Below are 17,835 nucleotides of genomic sequence, written 5' to 3' on the forward strand. Positions count from 1 at the left end.
AATCGATGGTTCTCAAGTTGGCCATCCTTCCGCTTATACCTTATTATCACATTTCCGCAAAATCAAAGCGTGTACTGTGCACGCTACCCCATGAAGATTTTAGAGGATAAACCCAGGGCAGGAGGAAGCACGGCCGTGCATTATCTGGGCTCACCGCTGCCTCTCTCAGGAAGTAGTTCTTTCTACCTAGGAAGTGTTGGTTTCCCCAAGGGTTATTTTAGAATTTTTGTTCACCAATTCTTAAACATTTCCAAAACTCCGTCTGGGAAGATACTACACTGCTAAGGTCAGTAAACAGGCACAGGCCAAGGAAGCTGAAACACAAGCGACAGTCTTCTACTTTCTCAGCGGGGCGGCAGGAGTGCCCTACAACATCTAAAATGGTTCCATGCCGGACTGGAAAACGATTTTTAATGCTCTTCTTTTTCCTACTTACAGAACAAGGTGAAATCAAGGACAATTTGTAGTGCTGTATCACAACTCTTTAAGTAATTATTTACTTCCCTAGAATTCTTCAAAGTCAAATATAGATAAAGTAGTTCACAAAATATTATCAGTTCCAGCAGTTATTTAAAACAGCATTAAACTACAGTTGATCAGTGAGACTATCAAAAGGCTAATATTCTTAGGTTAGCACGAGTTTTCACCATGCTAAAATTAGGTAAATTCATGGTTGTCAGTTACAATACCTTCATAATCAATGTGTCTCTGGTGACCAAGTCCTGCTCAAAAATACGCTTTCCTGTTTGAAAGGGAATTTCAACACACGCTTTAACCAGAATATATTTCTATAGGTGACATTTAAGATGATAAAACTATCGACACCAGGTTCTCTTGACTGCTAAGGTCAGAACATTTCTCCTTCCTCTGAAAGCCTGCTGTGCTACTGACGACCTTTATGTACGCCACTCCAGCTCAGTCAAGCGCTGTGTCACGGAAAATCACGCTCTTATTTTCAGGCCTTACCTTCAGGTAGGATCCATAATATTTGGTTACGTATGGACTGTCACACTGACTCAGCACTGTGATTTCTTGTTGAATGTCCTCTATCTCATCTTCAGCTTCTTCCAGATCAATGATTTTTATGGCAACCACTTTCTGAGTCCGAAGGTCAATGCCTTTGAACACCTCACCAAAAGAGCCCTTTCCAATTTTCTCTAGTTTTGTAAAAAGCTCTTCTGGATCTGCTTTCAGGTTCTGTAGAAGAGAAGGAAAAGAAGGGAGACTTCAATAACTCACAGTATGGGGACTGATTTTTCCTTTTACTCATAACATACACAACACGGTCTTCCAAGGACTGATCCATTTTCTTAAGGGTCACGCTGGTTGTGACCACAGTTCCTCACATTTGGGACACAGAGACTTCTAAGCCTCACCTGTACGAAACACGGCAAGTGTGCAAATAAGAATAACCCAGATTATAACAACTGGGAAAGGCTCCAGCATTTGTATAATTAAATAAAAACCCAAACACTTATTTGAACATATTATGATATATGGATTTATTGAAAAACACTCTTGTTTAAGCAAATATTCCACTTTTCTCCCTTCCTCCCCCCCCCCCCTCAAAATTTCTAAGTACAGGTTGGTATATACTAAATTTAGGTTACGTAGTACTTAATCGTTTCCTAAGAGGCCATGATTTAAAGTCCAACAAATACAGTCCTATGCATCTTCACTTACAGCCTAAATATTTTAACCAGATCCCAGAAAACAAGAAGAACCTGATTGCTTTTGTCTTGTTAACATTACCTCCTTGAAATCGCTGCGAAAGCTCTTAACCACCAACAGGATCACACGAACACACACAGCGTACGTTTCCAAGGGGCCCAGATGTAGGGACTCTGGCACCCATCCTAACGGCTTCCTGACCACAGAGGTATGAGCAGCTGAATTCTCAATGGGCAACACCCTGTCATCCCCAGGGGATGTCTGGAAATGGTATGAGGCAGTGTTTGTCACAAACCGAGGGGCGAGACTGACATTCAGCAAGGAGACCTGAGGATGCTGCATATCTCGGCACAAGGAACTGCCCAGCCCAAAACGCTGCTGGCATCACCTGAAACCCCACAGAGCAGGAGAGGACCGGGCGAGCCGCCACCTTACACACCTTCCCTCGATGTACGTGAGCAAGAGGACACCGGGCCCCCCCTCAAAGTCTCCCAGTCCTTGTAAGAAACTGAAATATGGAAAAGGGAGTAAGATGGGGAAGGAGGGGGGCTAAAGAGGCGGGAGAGTAACAGGCACAAGGAGAGGACGTATGGGGGGGACAGCGAGTAAAGAGGGGAGAGACAGAATCACAGCATTTTGGCGGCACTGTCAGACGAGCTCTTGCGAGCTAACCAGGCGCTAACCGGTAACTTGTTCCCACGGGGAAACACAAAGAGTTCCAAGCACGAGCTGGAGCCCAGCCAGCCAGGCCCCAATGTGGAGGTGCTGCTGTGCCAGCGTGAGCCCTGTGGAAATCACGTACCCCAGTAACGCCTGGGCAAACTGACGGTCGTGGGTGGTCTCAGGGATCCCAGAGAGGTCCCGTTTCTGAGAATGCACATCAAAGTGTAAAAGCTCACAAACCCACCCACCCTCTCGGTAAAAATGAGCAAAGGAAGCAAGAAACGCAACCTGCAGTCGCCAGGAAAAAGGAACAGGAGAGAGACCACGTCCATTTACAGCAGCTAGAAACCCCTGTTTGCAAACCCCTTCCCTTACCTCCTTCCCTCCACGATGAGGGGGGGTGGCCCTCCTTTTCCTCAAGGCCAATCCTAAACGCTGAGCTTTTGAGTCCATCCTTCTGTCCCCCAGGATGTGGCTTCATCAGTAGCCCCCTTCGTCGCTCCCTCTTCCGTTCAGCCCTCTCTACAGACCCTTCGCCCTTGGCGGACGGATCCAGTTTCTCCCATTAAAAGAAAACAAAACAAAAACAAAACCACCTGGCTTCTCTGGTCACCCTCCTCCTCCACTCTCTCCCTCCTGAGAGTTCCCTGCAAGTCCCCGGGACCAGCCAGGCGCCCCGCCCCTCGCGGGTCACCGCTGCAGTCTGCCTCTGGCTTCGGGTGGCACAGTGCCGGATCTGACCTCCTCCACGAAGCCCTCCCTCTGGGAACTTTCCAGTCCCTTGGCATCTAACCCTGCCCTCCACTCATCTCCTCCCCAGGCCCTAGTTCCAGAGGAGTCTTCCCACAGACTCTAACCCATGCGGCCGAATCACAGGTATTCTCCCCGTGGCTCCACGCTGGCCTCCCAGCCCTTCTCTACTCGTTCTCCCAGTATAGTTTCAAGGTTTGATACCAGGTTCCCCAAATCCGGCTGGTCAGAATTACCTGGGATGCTTGGGAGATCCCCAAAACATTTCTCAGTCATACACGGGGGCAGGATACACAATCCATGTTTTTAAAAAAACCCGAACACCTTTGAGGAAGAACTGTTTTTAAACTATTGTGTATACGGTAACTTTCAAATTGCTAGCGCCAGCCTCGCCTTTTGAATTTTAATTCCTCGGATCAGTTACTAGATACATATTTCTACCTGGACATCTCAAGCACAACATATGTGAACTGAATTTGTCATCGCCCTACTGAACTGGCCGTCCTCCCAGAGCACACTAGCTCCTTCACCAGACCATAAGCTGAGGGAACTGAGGACCATGTTTTTCACTGCTGTGCCCACGTGCCGGGCACATGACTGCTGGCCAATAAAGGTCCCCTGAGTAATAAGAAAAGCCCCAGCCTTACACTGACACAAACAAATCTAGGGGGAGTAGATACTACAAAGAATACCCTAATTCGGACAGGGACATAGAGTCCAAGAAAGTAGGGAGGGGGGCCATATCTCTGGCTTACAAGGGTAAGGAAGTGGCAGTAAGAATTTGCAGGAATGGGGGCACCTGGGTGCCTCAGTTAAGCGGCCGACTTCAGCTCAGGTCATGATCTCACGGTTGGTGAGTTCGAGCCCCGCATCCCTGCATCAGGCTCTGTGCTGACACCTCAGAGTCTGGAGCCTGCTTTAGACTCTGTGTCTCCCTCTCTCTCTGCCCCACCCCGGCTCCCTCTCTCTCTCTCTCTCTCTCTCACACACACACAACACACACACACTCTCTCTCTCTCTCTCTCTCTCTCTCTCTCAAAAATAAACATTTTTTAAAATTAAAAAACAAAAACGAATCTGCAGGAACAGTGATTCTGAAGTCTCAGGGGCATCGAATCACCTGGCAGGCGTGTTAGAGCACAGACTGCCTGGCCCACCCCTGGAATTTCTGGTTCAGCAAATCTGGTGTGGGCCCAAGAATCAGAGTGTGCCCAGGTGATACAGAACCACAACGGTAAGGAAATCTGGGGAAAGGAGGAGAGCAGCCCTTGTTGACAAGGTGATGTGCCACGAAGATGTGACTTGTTTTAGGTTAGCTAACCTGCCAACCCTCTGGTAAGTCTCCCACCCCCAGACTAAGAAAAAACAGTGACATTTCCTTTTCAAGAATTAATAGAAAACGAAGCCAACAAAAACGTATCCAAACTCCTACAATGGAGGGGATGATAGCGTGGGAGCCTACTACCAAAATAACCAAACAATTCATCACGTCTATGTTCACGCCCCTCTACGATGTGACTGGCACTCCTCCCAGCAAGAGAGAGCCCACAACCCCATCCCGGAATCTGGGCGGATCCAGACCCGTGTTCTGGCAACAGAATGTGGTTTCTAAACCTAGGCCCCAAAAGGGCCGGCGAGGCTGGGAATGGAAGCATGTGGGAGGGACCCGCTTCAGCCTCTGCACGCAGACCAGGTCAGATCACCCTCCGCCATCCAGCCTCAGCCCCGGCCACCTGCTCCCTGCAACCACCTGACAGCACCCAGTAGAGGCCAGTCCACTGCCCAGTCAACCCACAGAATCATGAGATGTAATAAATCTGTTTTGAACCACCCAGCTTTGGTGGGCTGGTTACTCACCACCAATGACTGACACCACAACTGATGCCCAGATGGCATGTGCTGGGCTAGACCCCAGAGCTGCTGGGGACAGTTTACTGCTGTATACTGCTCACTAACCCCCCTCCCTCTTTGAACAGTTACCTTGTTCCCACCTTGCCATGTTTGTGTGTTTGTTTTTGGGGGGTGTCTTTTCAATTCACAGCTCTCTGAATCAAGAGGAGCCAGACCTAGGGGCACCTTCGGGGCTCAGCCGGTTGAGCATCTGACTTCGGCTCAAGTCATGACCTCACGGTTCGTGAGTTCGAGCCCCGTGTCAGGCTCTGTGCTGACCGCTCAGAGCCTGGAGCCTGCTTCAGATTCTGTGTCTCCCCCTCTCTCCGCCCCTCCCCTGCTTGTGCTCTGTCTCTCTCAAAAATAAACTTAAAAAAAAGAGGAACCATACCTAAGGAGCTATAACCTAGTGGCCCTGCTGCAGCCATCCTTAGCTGAGGCAGGCAGGGCACAGATTTTCAGGCCGATGCTGTGCCACAAAGGACGGGCAAAAATGGGAGAGGAATACGTCCTACAGGTGTGAGGGACACGAATCCTTGGGGACAGAGGCAAGCTGGTAATTCCAGTAACAACTCCATCCTCCTGTGTCCACACCCCAAAGCCATTATACTGCTCGCTCCCACCAAGAGGTGGCTTGAACCGGGACTGGCCTTGAGGATTTCCTGTGATGCTGTGCTATTTCCAAGGTCAAACCTTAAGAGGCCCTGCAATGTTTGCCTTGCCCTCTTGCAATGCCTCCGTCAGCACAAAAACGGGCCTGGGCTAGCCTGCGGAAGAGGTCACATGGAGAAGTCACTAGCCTCACACCCAGGCCAATTGCAGCCAGCCAGTTCTCCAGCTGACCACAGACATGTGAATGAGCCCAGACAAGGCTTGCAGGACCCCCCACCCCCACCCCCTGGCCCGCCGCCACCCCTAGTCAATGCCAGGAATCATGAGAAACACTAAATCATCGTTGTTTTAGGACCAAAGCTCTAGGGTGATGTCACACAACGATAGGTGACAAAGTCAACTGAGATTACAGATCACTGCAGGAGAAAAGTGTCCATCCTGGGAGAGGGAAGCAGGTACAGATGGATGTTCTATACTCTGGAGGATGTTTCATTGTAATACACCGCCTGAACTCCCTTTGGCCTCGTTTAAGACGGCTGTTCACACCGCACTTCGACCACCTTCCCCAAAGCCCTTTTCCCCAAAGCCCGTACTGTCCGAGGCAGCTGCTTTGTCTCACATCTGCTCGAGGGTGGGGTGTCATTCCCCACTCTCTGCCACGGTGTCGGCAGCTGTAAACCAGGCTACAAACTGTCCCTGGTACGAAGGAAGACATCTGCTAATTCGGTGACAGCAGGGGACTACACGAGGAGGGTCCCTTGCCCTTTGGCAATTCATTATCACGCAGTCAGAAGAAAACCAGTGGCAACGATGGCCTAGTTCAAAGAGGAACGTCAAGATTCTGTTGCCAGCCATCTGTTCTATGAGCAAAGTGGATTTCTCTGGTAGAAGAGGTGCCCACTCTGCCAGCCGCCTTGAGGACTTTCTGTTCAGAAAGGTTTATGATGAACGAAGCACTGGCCTTCATCCCAGACGAGAAAGGCCTGCCAGAGCCTCAACCCACCTATGCCACCTGCCTGACGGGCAGCAGGGCCCCCGCTGCTGGAGTCCCAGCCAGGTCGCGGGCAGGAGCCAGGACACGCAGTGGCACAGCCTTCTCTGAAGCAGGGGCAGGTCGGGACCCTCCTGCCAGCACTCGCCTCTCCTGGATCAACATATCAACATGGCTGGGGGGGGGGGGGGGGCGCGGAAGCCCCAGGTGGGGTCCTGCCTGCACAGAAACATCCCACACCTCAGCTCCCGGACTCGTCGCTCAGAAAGACCAATTAGGTGCGTCCGGGAAAATTCCCACCCACGCTGCTGACCTAGAGACCCTCATTCCAAGGCAATGAAGGAAGGTGAGGCTTCTGATGGAAGAGCAAGAATCTCATTTACATGTTTGCTAAACCCTATGACCCCATTAGCAGCATCTAAAAGTCTGTTTCCTCCTGAGGGAGGGGTCAAGGGGATAGAAAAGTAACAGCAGAAATGACAGCGTCTCCAGATACAAGCACTACTGTGACTCACGGAGAGCACGAGGCCCGCACTTAGGTTCTCCAGCAGAGAGGGCTCTTCTCCAGGCCCGGCTCTCCAGCCCCCTCGAAACCTCCACCGCTGCGTCCAGAAACGTCCGGGAAACCACACTTGGATTCCACTTCTGGCTGCTTTATTCTCTTTCCCATCACCCTTCCTTCCTAACGACACCAGGCCGCCTGCCCCATTAAACCTTAGCTAAATCCTGGACCTTCCTGGGCACTCATGCCTCGGCTTGCCTGTTTTTAATTACAAGATCTAGGGAAACCAGAGCCTGTGCTGTACTTCCTCATATTAGGTCAGGATCCCTGAGAACGGACCGAAATAACTGGAAGACGCATTCCCTCAGATGCAAGGATTGGACACAAGTCTGGACTCCAAAAATGCTCCAAAGCTCTACCCCCACAAGCCCAGAAAACCTTCAGGCTCGAGGATTGTGGGAAGAGCCAAAAAGCCACCAGGGAAAGTGCCCCAGGTGAATCCAGAGTCAATGGTTTCACCGAAGTTTCTCACTGATCAAGACCTGGAAGTTTCAGGGTGACCAGCTACCCCAAAAGCCAGGATCTCCTACCAGCCCCGGTTTGTAACAAACAAACACGTCCACAGCGGTAGCGTCACACAGGCCACCTGCACCTTCAAGATTCCTGTGGAAAGAAATGCCACGTGGGCAACGTCCTCCCCACTCCAAGACTCTGAGACGCTGCAGGGCTGTGTCCTTTCTGAAGTTCAGGCTTCTGCAACAATTCACTGTGTTTCATAATCCCTCGAGAGAATTCATTAAAATAGTTCTACGATGACAAGTATTCTGTATTTTTAAACCTGAATAGCTCTTGCTGTTTTATTTGGATTGTTTCTGGCAACAAAACACGCATCTGGCATTACTAATCAACTTTCAAAGCTCCTTGGCTTTAGACGGACCGCTCGCACAGCCGTGCCGTACTACACCGCTCTGGGTTAAAGCCAAGCTTTTCTCTTTGTTTCTCCAGAAAGAGAAAAAGGAGCCAAGTTTGATATGTTCGAACGCTTGCTACTTGTTACATTACTACCCCTGCAGCGGCAGAGGGAACGCTGGATGGGGAGGGGGAGTCCGTGGCAGGCGTGCCCCGTCCCCACCTCTGGACCAGGGAAGCATCCGTCTGACAGCTGAGCTCAGCTGAGCTCGGCCTCGAGTCCTGCTCCCCACCCCCACCCTGCCACCACCCCAAGCGGCCACCACCAAGGCAGCCGACAGGCACACAGCTGCACCTACGTGCCAGCCAGATGCACCCCACCCCCAACCCGCCTCCGCCCTGGCTGCTGTCACTTCCCTTCCCTATCTGCCCGGCTCTGCCACCCCGTGCTCCAGCGCCACTAGTGTTACCGCCTACCATTGCCAAAGCTGCAAATTCCGGCACCCCAACTCCTCTCCCATCCCTCCCTCCAAACCGTACACATCACCCTTCTGAGACGTCTCTCCGAGGAGCCCCCTGCCTGACTCGACAGCGGGTGTGCCTCCCACTGACCCACTACGCGACCTTCCAAAACCTGTTGGCAGATTTCAGCTTCCAGAGAGCCCACGGTTTTCCTCTGCTGCTTAGAACAGCTGAGGACAACGCGTCATCTGGAGACCGAAGTCACACTCAACTGTGAAATCTGAACCTCACGGCTCCTTCCTTACCCCACTTTTCTGTCCCCACCCCCCCCGATCCTCCCATCGCCCACCTTCTCAACACGGTCTACAAACACCAAGGGCTGCATAGTGTATGATTCCACTTACAGAGCATTCCTGGAAGCGACAGAATTAAGAGTGACGCAGAATAGCTGTGGGGTTGCTGGGAAAGAAAGGACAGGCAGATTCTCTGCGGCAATGGAACAGTCCTGCATCGCGACTGTGGTGATGAAATTTCACAGAACTATACACCCCAAAAGAAAATAGTCCAAGCAAAAACCAGTGAATTAGGTCTGCACCTGAGTGAACAGCTGTGCCAACAACTAACTGGTTTTGATGCTGGAAGATTCAGTCACCTGGGAAGGTGAGGTGAAGGGCACACTGGGACTACACAGCGTTTTTTGCAACTTCTTGTAAGTCTTAAGCCATTTAAAAATCAAGTTATTAAAAATTCTTAAAATATTTGAGAAGAAAAAAAAAAAGCCCAATCTCAAATCTGTGTCTTTCTACACTTCTTCCTTGTGCCCCAGAGAGGCCACCCTATTTCCAGGCTCTAGGCAGGAAACTCCCATTTACTGCTTCGTGCCCCTCAAACCCCACCGCTCCCTCGAGCAAAGGCAGCGGTCTCCTTGTCCAGGGAGCACATTTTTTTTTTTTTTTTAGGCTGTGGGTTGAAAACTGTATTAACGACATTTTACAGGTTGTTTTCCTGCTCGAGATTGTGATCAACCGCTGAAGAATGTGTCTTATAATCTTGCCAACTAACCGGGCCAAGAGGTGAGCAGCAAGACAGCATCCACACTTCCTTAGAAAGCAGCCTCGGCCACCCTCAAACACTCGAAAAGCCCAGCCCAGATCCAGAGCATTACAGGGAGGAGACAAGGGAAGTGTAGGCACAGCCTCAGAACGCACCCAGTATGAGACGAACGGCTGCTTTGCGCTTATTTCGCAAAACCTCTCATTTGGGGTGGCAGCTACTGGAGATCTGGAGAGAGGAGACCCAAAATAAACTACCGGACAGGTACTCGACACTGACCTTCTCAATACATAAATCGTCTGCCAAAACCTATGGTTCCTAGGGGGCCATAAGCACTTGGGAGGCCAAACACAGGAGTTCAGACCTCTGCTCTGCCAAATTACTAACTAGCAAGTTACTGAACCACCCAAGCCTGTTTCCACATCTGTAAAATGAGGCAATACTACACCTTTTAAGGTGCTGAGAAAAGAACCTAAGAAAAACTTCTTGTATATGTGCTGAACAGTAAATACTTCATAGAAACCACTTTTGTTGTAGTTAATCCTGAGCTACTCTTTCTGACAATACTTGGTCACGATTCAGTAGTATCTTAGAGGCCTTTCACTTGAGCTAGAGACAGAAGTAAAGCCCAGATCACCTACCTCACAGACCAGGGCACATTCCACTGCACTACCTAAAATCAACTAAAGTAATTAATCAGTCCTCTCCTCCTTCAGGAAAGGGACCAGGGGAATCCTAGGAGGCCTGAGGCTCATCGTCAGTCAGAAAGGGAGAAGGCAGCATCTGCAAAAATCTAAGGCGTGGAGGCCAGCCCCCTGGAGGTTAATGAACCACTGACCAAGGAGGCCAGAGGGTCAAACCGCCTGAGGGGCTCAGTTAAGTGTTGTCAGACTCTTGATTTCAGTTCAGGTCATGATTTCACAGGTGAGTTCGAGCCCCCACCTCAGGCTCTGCACTAATGGTGCAGCACCTACTTGGGATTCTCTGTCTCCCTCTCTTCTCTGCCCTTTGCCCACTCACAATCTCTCTCTCTCTCAATCTTTCCCTCTCACTCCTCCCTCGCTCTCACAAAAAATAAAAAACGTTTAAAAGGGTAGCTGGGTGGCTCAGTCGGTTAAGAGTCTGACTTTGGCTCAGGTCATGATCTCACAGTTCATGGGTCCAAGCTCCACGTAGGTCTCTGTGCTGACAGCTCAGAGCCTGGAGCCTGCTTTGGATTTTGTGCCTCCCTCACTCTCTGCCCCTCCCCACTTGTGTTCTGTCTGTCTCTCTCAAAATGAATAAACATTAAAAAAATTAACAAAATAAGCATTAAAAGGCTCAGAGGTCTAAGAAATGTGCTAGAACTATCAACAATGAGAACCTTCTGAAGACCTTAAGTTCCCTACAATGGTGGCTACTAAATCCAGTAAAATGGGACACCCTAGAAGGCTGGCTCTGCTCCACAGGCAGTCTCAGGAGAAGGGACTCGAAGTTAGATGAGCATAAGCAACTTTAAATGGAAAAGAAGAAATACTGCAATGTAGGAAAGATGCAAAAGGCACTGCCCCGGCGGACACAGCATGCCCAGGAAGCTTGTCAAGAGGTTCATGTGGTTCCCAGACAGAAACCTACTTTTAGACAATTTATGAGACATTCTACTAATAATTCCTGAGCAGAACCTTGAACCTAAGAGACTGTCTTGCAAAACAATCTGCAGAAGATTTGAACACATAAGGCAGCTGTATTCTGACACCCAGAGAGGAACCAGAATCCCAGAGTTCCTGGCCTCCCCTCATTTCCACAGATCAGATGAAAGCTGCAGACGCAGGCTGTGAAACTCTTTGGTCTTGGATGTGCCCTGGGCAGAATGAAGCCCTAAGAAAAATTAAGCACCCACTCTGGGGCGCCTGGGTGACTCAGCTGCTTGAGCGTCCAACTTTGGCTCAGGTCACGATCTCACGGTTCTGTGAGTTTGAGCCCCGCATCAGGCTCGCTGCTGTCAGCTCCTCTGCACCCATTCTAATAAATTTAAAAATTTTTTAAAACAAAACTTAAGCACCCAAAGAGGTATCCCCACCGGTGTGCAGCAGTCATGTGATCAGTCCAAGGACACAGGGTATGTGACAAACCCTGAACTGGAACTCAAGGCCACCTGATTCCGAAGTTTGAGCACTTCCAGCCCTGCCTCCCAAGCTCTGGTGGCAAAATACCTAGAGCATAAAAAGACCCTACTGTCCCCCTGCAGCAACGTGACTCCATGACCTTGAGCAAGTTCTTCACTTCTCAGTAAAACAGAACAGCGGTGCCTTGAGCATTTATTTACCTCCCCACTGTGTCAGAGGATCAAATTAGCTTAAGTAACAGGGAGAGGGCGGCACACGGGTGGCTGACTAGTGCTCCCTCTGCTGGAGCTGGCGTGGGCTGCACGCGAGCACTTCGAAGAACGAGCGAGGTCATCCTGACAACACTCGATTTTGGAGACCTTTTTAGAAATCACTGAAAACACGGGCCAAACACTTACTGAAAACATACCATTTATAACACGACGCAACACGGTCCCAAAGAGAGATGGAAACCTGTCATGTTTAAGCATGGCTTCCCTGCACAAGCCTATTTTTAGTACAAGTCATTCTTCTCACAAATAAGACCTCTGAAAGCTGATTACCAGCAAATAAAATGCCCCGAATGCCCATCTCCTCAGATTAATCTAACCGCTACATTTCAAAAGGCCTTCTGCATGGAGAGTAAGATGCGCGAATTTGTCTACTCACGCCCATTAACCTGTAAAGGCTTTCCCCCTTGTATCAAGTTTAAAGCTCGTTCTTTATCGGGGTCTTTCCCATGCCTCCCCATCTGAAAAAAGCTGCCCTTTTTATGGAATGCATACAGGAAGCCACTATAGTATCTATAACCTCCCAACCGCCCCCCCCCCCAAAAAGACCCCAAAAAAGCCAGTGCCTTTTCATGAGTATTTTCCCAGAAATCCTGTCACCAGAAGTCTCTGAGATGTCTGAATCCCCTTCAATTCTGGGAGTGGAAGCAGCAAAGAAACTTGGTGGTACACGCCTGGCCTGCTCCCTTGCCCGGGAAGCCCCCTGCACGCTGCTGGGAAGGGTATCCTGGTTCAAGGAACTGAATCGTCACACATTAGTAGATCCCCCCACAATCAGATCACTGGGGATCCCCCTGCAGCCAACTCTGGACGCGTTCTGACACAAACAGAACGAGGGAAATTTTGAGCTCCCCTCTCTGACTCGATAAGGGAAGTGTCTGGTTAGGACTCTGGTTTTCACACCCAATGCTGATTCAGGACACCAGACTCCTCTGCAGGGGGAAGGACAAATTTGCACAACAGCATCCCACTTAAGTAACAGGTTGTGGCCGGAAGGAACGACTCACCACCCAATGGGGCCAAGATGGCCTGAGCCTCCTTCAGAAGGGAGCAAAAGCCACACCAACCAGGACATAGGACCAAGAGAGCAGGTGGGGAAGGGCATGAAGATGACCAGCCACCCCCATTGCCCTGCAAGCCCACAGTGAGTTCCAGGCAGTGGCCCTCCCCGCTGCGTGTGGGTGAAGATCCCAGCAGGGGCTGCACGCCAGCCCAGCCCCAGACCATGAAATCCAAATCTCTGGGGATGGGGCCCCAGCCTCAGTACATTTTAAGCTCCTTAGAAGGTTCCACCGCGCCCCCAAGGCTGAGAACCAGTGGTCTGGGGCAGGGACAGCACAAACTTGACCTGGAGAACTTTCACCTCACCCATCTGCTTTTCCCCACCTGGGAAGCAATCACATCAGAGTGACTAGGGACACGATCAGGGCTGGGCTATCTCGCCGAGGCTCAGCTTTGCAATCTTCCCCACCCCTGACACCCCAGCCTCCATGGACTTCAGCCTCCTAGTAACTAGCCAACCCTGCAAACCCCTTCTCCACCTGTAGCCCCCAAGGGTGTTCTGTGTATTAACTAGCTGGTTAATTTAAGGTCTCCAAAATAAAAACCTTTATTTACCACACAAAGACCTTTAGACAGCAAATGGCTTCAATCAGCTCAAAGAACGGACAGAGTTTTCCAATCCTCGTAAGAAGTCTTATTCCTGGCTAACTGATGAAAGACCATTTTGTCATTGGAGGCCTGAGTCCCAAGTTTATGCAGAAATGACGATGAATCCACGAACACGCACAGGAGGAGCCACTCAGGGGCCTGGCTCCAGGAACAGAACAGAAAACCTCCTTCTCTCGGCAGGAGCCCTGGCCTTCTCCACCTAAGCTCTCTGAAGCCATCACAAAGCCACTAACTACCCCACAACCTGACTTGGGAAACACTACTCCCCCATTCTGTACACTTCATTTCAACCCTGCAAAAACCACATATTCTAGATGAAACTGAGTAAATATTCTACAGCATTTGGCAAAAAAAAAGAAAACTGAGAAAAAGATGTTAAATCCTATGAATTTTCATGTCTAGGCCTACATGTCCATACCACCAGGAGTTTTAGGGAATCCTAGTTCCAAGTATCTACTCTTCTTTAAATGGATGTTTGCTTAATGTAGAAACTACTTAAGTTTTAAAAACACAAATACCAGTTTAGGGTTTTTTTTAAACATTATAAATGAGGGGGGGAAATGTACCACCTAGTTGAATCTACTGTTTTGGCCTCAGTACCTAATAATCCCCCCTCACACACACACACATACACACACACACACACACACACACACACACACACACTTGTCCCTTAGGAAAACACTGTCTGAAACTCTGAGCTCAGAGCTCAGGGAGATGCCACTTTTAGGAAAGGGAGGGCAAGCTGAGACCCGTGTGCCAGGGAGGGGAAGGGTCCAGGCCGAAAAGACCACTTGGGCTCACGCTGTTTCTCAGTGCAGACTGAGCAAAAGGGTCTGAGGCTCTTACCACCTGCCCAGGGCCAAATGCTCATCCACAACCCCATGGACCACAGGGGGACTGATCGCAGAGGGAGCTGAGGTCACAAGGGCCCAGGTCACAGATCTTTGTGCCAGCCCCGGCCTGGCTGAGCTTCTCTACGCCCAGAGTCCCCACAAAACAACCTCTGACCCCTTCCAGGGGTTACTGGGTATACTTCCCTCCCATCAAAGGCTCCCTGCTGACCAATGATGGCCTAGGGTTTCTCTGGGATGGTGAGCAGGCCCAGACACCCAGGCAAAGACTGAAATCAGGACGGCTTTGTAGGGCAAGCACTCGATGAGAAACACACAATGCATTCCAAATAAATGATCTAGAGCTCACTGAGGAATGGGTGATGGCACCTCCTTTACTGAACCGACCCATGCAACAGGCTTGCGCCCTACTGGAAGCCATGACAAACAGCAGCCCCTCCAGTTTCCAAAGCTCCCCCACTCCCCAGGCTCTGTGCTAAGTGGTCCGCCTAATATGCCTTTCCAGACCTCACCACCACCCCAGGGAGGAAAGAGAACATGATCCTCGTGACGCAGCTGAGCGCAGTCGGGTGCTGAAGCGAAGTCACTTGTGTGCAGTCCCCCGCAGCTAATAAGGGGCTTAAACCCTGCTACCTACGCATCAAGGGTCATCCTCTGTGTGGAAAGTGCACGCTGGCAGCATGCCTGGCTGAGCAGAACCCAGCCGGCAAGGTGTACCCTCGGGTTGTCACCACGGAATACTACAATGAGCAGGAGGAGTGCAATCCGATGTCACCTCCAATTCTCTGCAGGTGAACCCCCCCTGCCTGTATTTTACAGAAGATTTGCAGTAACTAGCATCAGGGACTGGTCTAAAAACCAGATCAAATAGTTGTCGGTGTATTTATATTTCAATCAATAATCACATTTCCTCTTACTTGAAAATCCTCAGCTTTTACAGTGAGGCATGAAGGGGAAAATGGATGAAATAAAAACGCTAACGCAAAGAGCAAGGTTGATCTGTCACAGTAGGAATACAGGCACCCCGCCCACCAGGGACACAGAAGGCATCCCCGAGCGTTCTTCTAGCCCTACGAGGGGTGCCAAGGGTGACAGAGGGTGCATTCAGTGTTGGCCAATCTCCCGTTTCTCAGAAGCCCTGCTGCTCCCACTCAACCGGTAAGACAACTGTCAGGTCAGCTGTCCTGTGTGATCCTGAGGAGGGTTCAGGCCCTGATGGCAGGGACAGCAAACCGCTTCCAGGAGGAGACAGTAAACACCTGAGCTTTGGAGGCCAAACAGTCTCTGTTGCATATTCTTCTTTTCCCTTTTTCTTTAAACTCTTTAAAAATGTAAAACCATCTTGGCTCAGGAGCTGACAAAAATGGGCCAAGAGGAGTGGCGGGCACTTGGGTGGCTCAGTCAGTTGAGCCTCTGGCTCACGACTCTGGCTTGGGTCATGATCTCACGGTTCATAGGTTAGAGCCTCACACCTGGATCTGTGCCAGCAGCTCAGACCCTGGAGCATGCTTCCGATTCTGTGTCTCCCTCTCTCTCTGCCCCTGCCCCACTCTCACTCGGTCTCTCTCTCTCTCTCTCTCTCTCTCAAAAATAAACATTTAAAAAAAAATTTTTTAGGGGCGCCTGGGTGGCTCAGTCGTTTGGGCATCCGACTTCAGCTCAGGTCATGATCTCATGGCTAGTGAATTCGAGCCCCACGTCGGGCTCTGTGTTGACAGCGTGGAGCCCAGAGCTTGCTTCAGATTCTGTGTCTCCTTCTCTCTCTGCCCCTCCCGTGTTCTCATTTTCTCTGTCTCTCTCTGTCTCTCTCTCTCTCTCTCAAAACAAACATTTAAAAAAACTTTTCTAATGGGCCAAGGGCAGCTGTAGTCTGCCCATCCCCACGTCAGACCTCCAAGACGGTTAATACATAAGACTTTGTCTACCACCTACTGTGTGCTCCCAGTGCAGGACAGAAGCTGTGGCCTCAGAGATAACTTCCATGCCTCCCTCAACAGAACCAAGAAACACCCACCCTCCATCTCCTCACGCCATGCCCCTTCGCTGGTCCTCTAGCTTCCCAAAGGCAAAGAAAGGGAGACATATGACCTGTGAGCACCTGTAACGTTTACCCAGAGCTCTGTTCTCTTGGGCTAGTCTCATCTCCTCACCACACCCTCTGAAGAAAAATACTTCTACAGGTGAGACAATGGAGGCTCAAAGAGTTTGTGCTCCTCAGAGCCAGAGGGGTGGTGTTTAGCTCTAAAGCCCAAGTTTCTACTGCCCTACACCATGACCCCTAAAGATGCATCTCAGATGGACAGACTACCCGGTAAGGACAATTTATTTCTCCAGTAAGTGCCAGTGATGGCATCTCTTTGGGTCGTGGTCCCCAGGCGGGGTCCCAGGGAGACAGGCCTGTCGGGGACAACTGCTGAGAAAGGGAAAGAACTACCCATCTTCGAACCACCCTCTAATAACAAACACAAACACCTTCAACCTAGCATGCAATTTCTCCACCGTAGGCCAGCTCTCAGCTCCGCTCCGCTGCACGGCCCGCCCTGAACAGCGCGTAAGGCCATGAGTCTGTATCGGCCTCCCCGGATGCACAGAAGGAGAGAGTCACAGCAGCCCACTGCCTGGCATGGAGCAGACCCTCGTACGTGTCCACTGCATGAATCAACGGGGGAAAGCGACGCACAACCTAGAGGTCTTGAGGCCGCAGCTGCTGTGCCAGCAGAAGGGCAGCAGACAGGCCCTCCTAAGTTAAAGCAGCAGCTGACGCACGCCCGGGGGCCTGGCGTCACCGGCCACAAGGCAACGGCTCCCATCCGGCTTGCATACTAAAGGTGGAGACCGTCGGTGGCTTTCAGGCAGTCAGCTCTGTACTCTGCGCTCCCTGCCGGGGAATGTTTAACAGGGAGCGAGAAGGAGCAAAACTATTTCTAGTCCTCGTCTGGGTCCATTTCCACTGCCTTGCATCCCGACAGCGGTTAACAGACCGTGGAGCCCGACCGCCTGGATCTGACCCCCCGCTCTGAGGAGGGACCCTGGACAAGCTGCTGAGTTGCTGTGGACCTCTGTTTCCTCTTCTGTAAATGGGGACAATAAAGCACTTGCATTGGGGGCGGTGGGAGGTTAAGTGGGTTCACCGGCGCGAAGGGACTTGGTACCCAGCTGCGTGAGATAGCCAGCAGCATCATACCTCGCTACTTGGTTGCAGGTTCAGTTCAAGTTCACAACCGGCAGACCCTACCATGCAGATTTTACTGGCAGCCTGCATCCTGGTTTTCCAGCGTCACATCAGATACGTGCTTTCCATCGCCCCTCATCAACGTCACAAATCCACAGGGATGCAGCAAATCCTCATCACTTCCAGAATCTCCTTCCGGAGGACCACACCAGACTTCAGGTTTTAGTAAAGAAAGAAGTGTTAGACCCTAAAGCACAGTGT

At 50.6% G+C, this 17,835-nt stretch overlaps 1 protein-coding gene across 6 annotated transcripts in view; it reads right to left on the minus strand.

Annotated features, from left to right (window-relative positions):
• Window positions 1-17,835, minus strand: part of STK24 (serine/threonine kinase 24) — a 124,365-nt gene that overhangs the window by 71,861 nt on the left and 34,669 nt on the right. For 2 of the 6 annotated variants that reach the window (XM_032592380.1, XM_032592375.1), the window contains exons 1-2: window positions 1,753-2,028; window positions 967-1,197 (exon numbers count right to left, since the gene is read on the minus strand). In XM_032592380.1, the coding sequence (XP_032448271.1) occupies window positions 967-1,197; window positions 1,753-2,013 (492 nt within the window). In that variant the 5' untranslated portion in view covers window positions 2,014-2,028. Of the gene's footprint in view, window positions 1-966; window positions 1,198-1,752; window positions 2,029-2,709; window positions 2,803-17,586; window positions 17,680-17,835 lie in introns of those variants that run through there. The other 4 variants (XM_030313015.1, XM_030313020.2, XM_030313009.1 and 1 more) reach the window with 3 other exon arrangements.

The sequence above is a fragment of the Lynx canadensis genome, chromosome A1, assembly GCF_007474595.2.
Source record: "Lynx canadensis isolate LIC74 chromosome A1, mLynCan4.pri.v2, whole genome shotgun sequence".
Lineage (NCBI taxonomy): Eukaryota > Metazoa > Chordata > Mammalia > Carnivora > Felidae > Lynx > Lynx canadensis.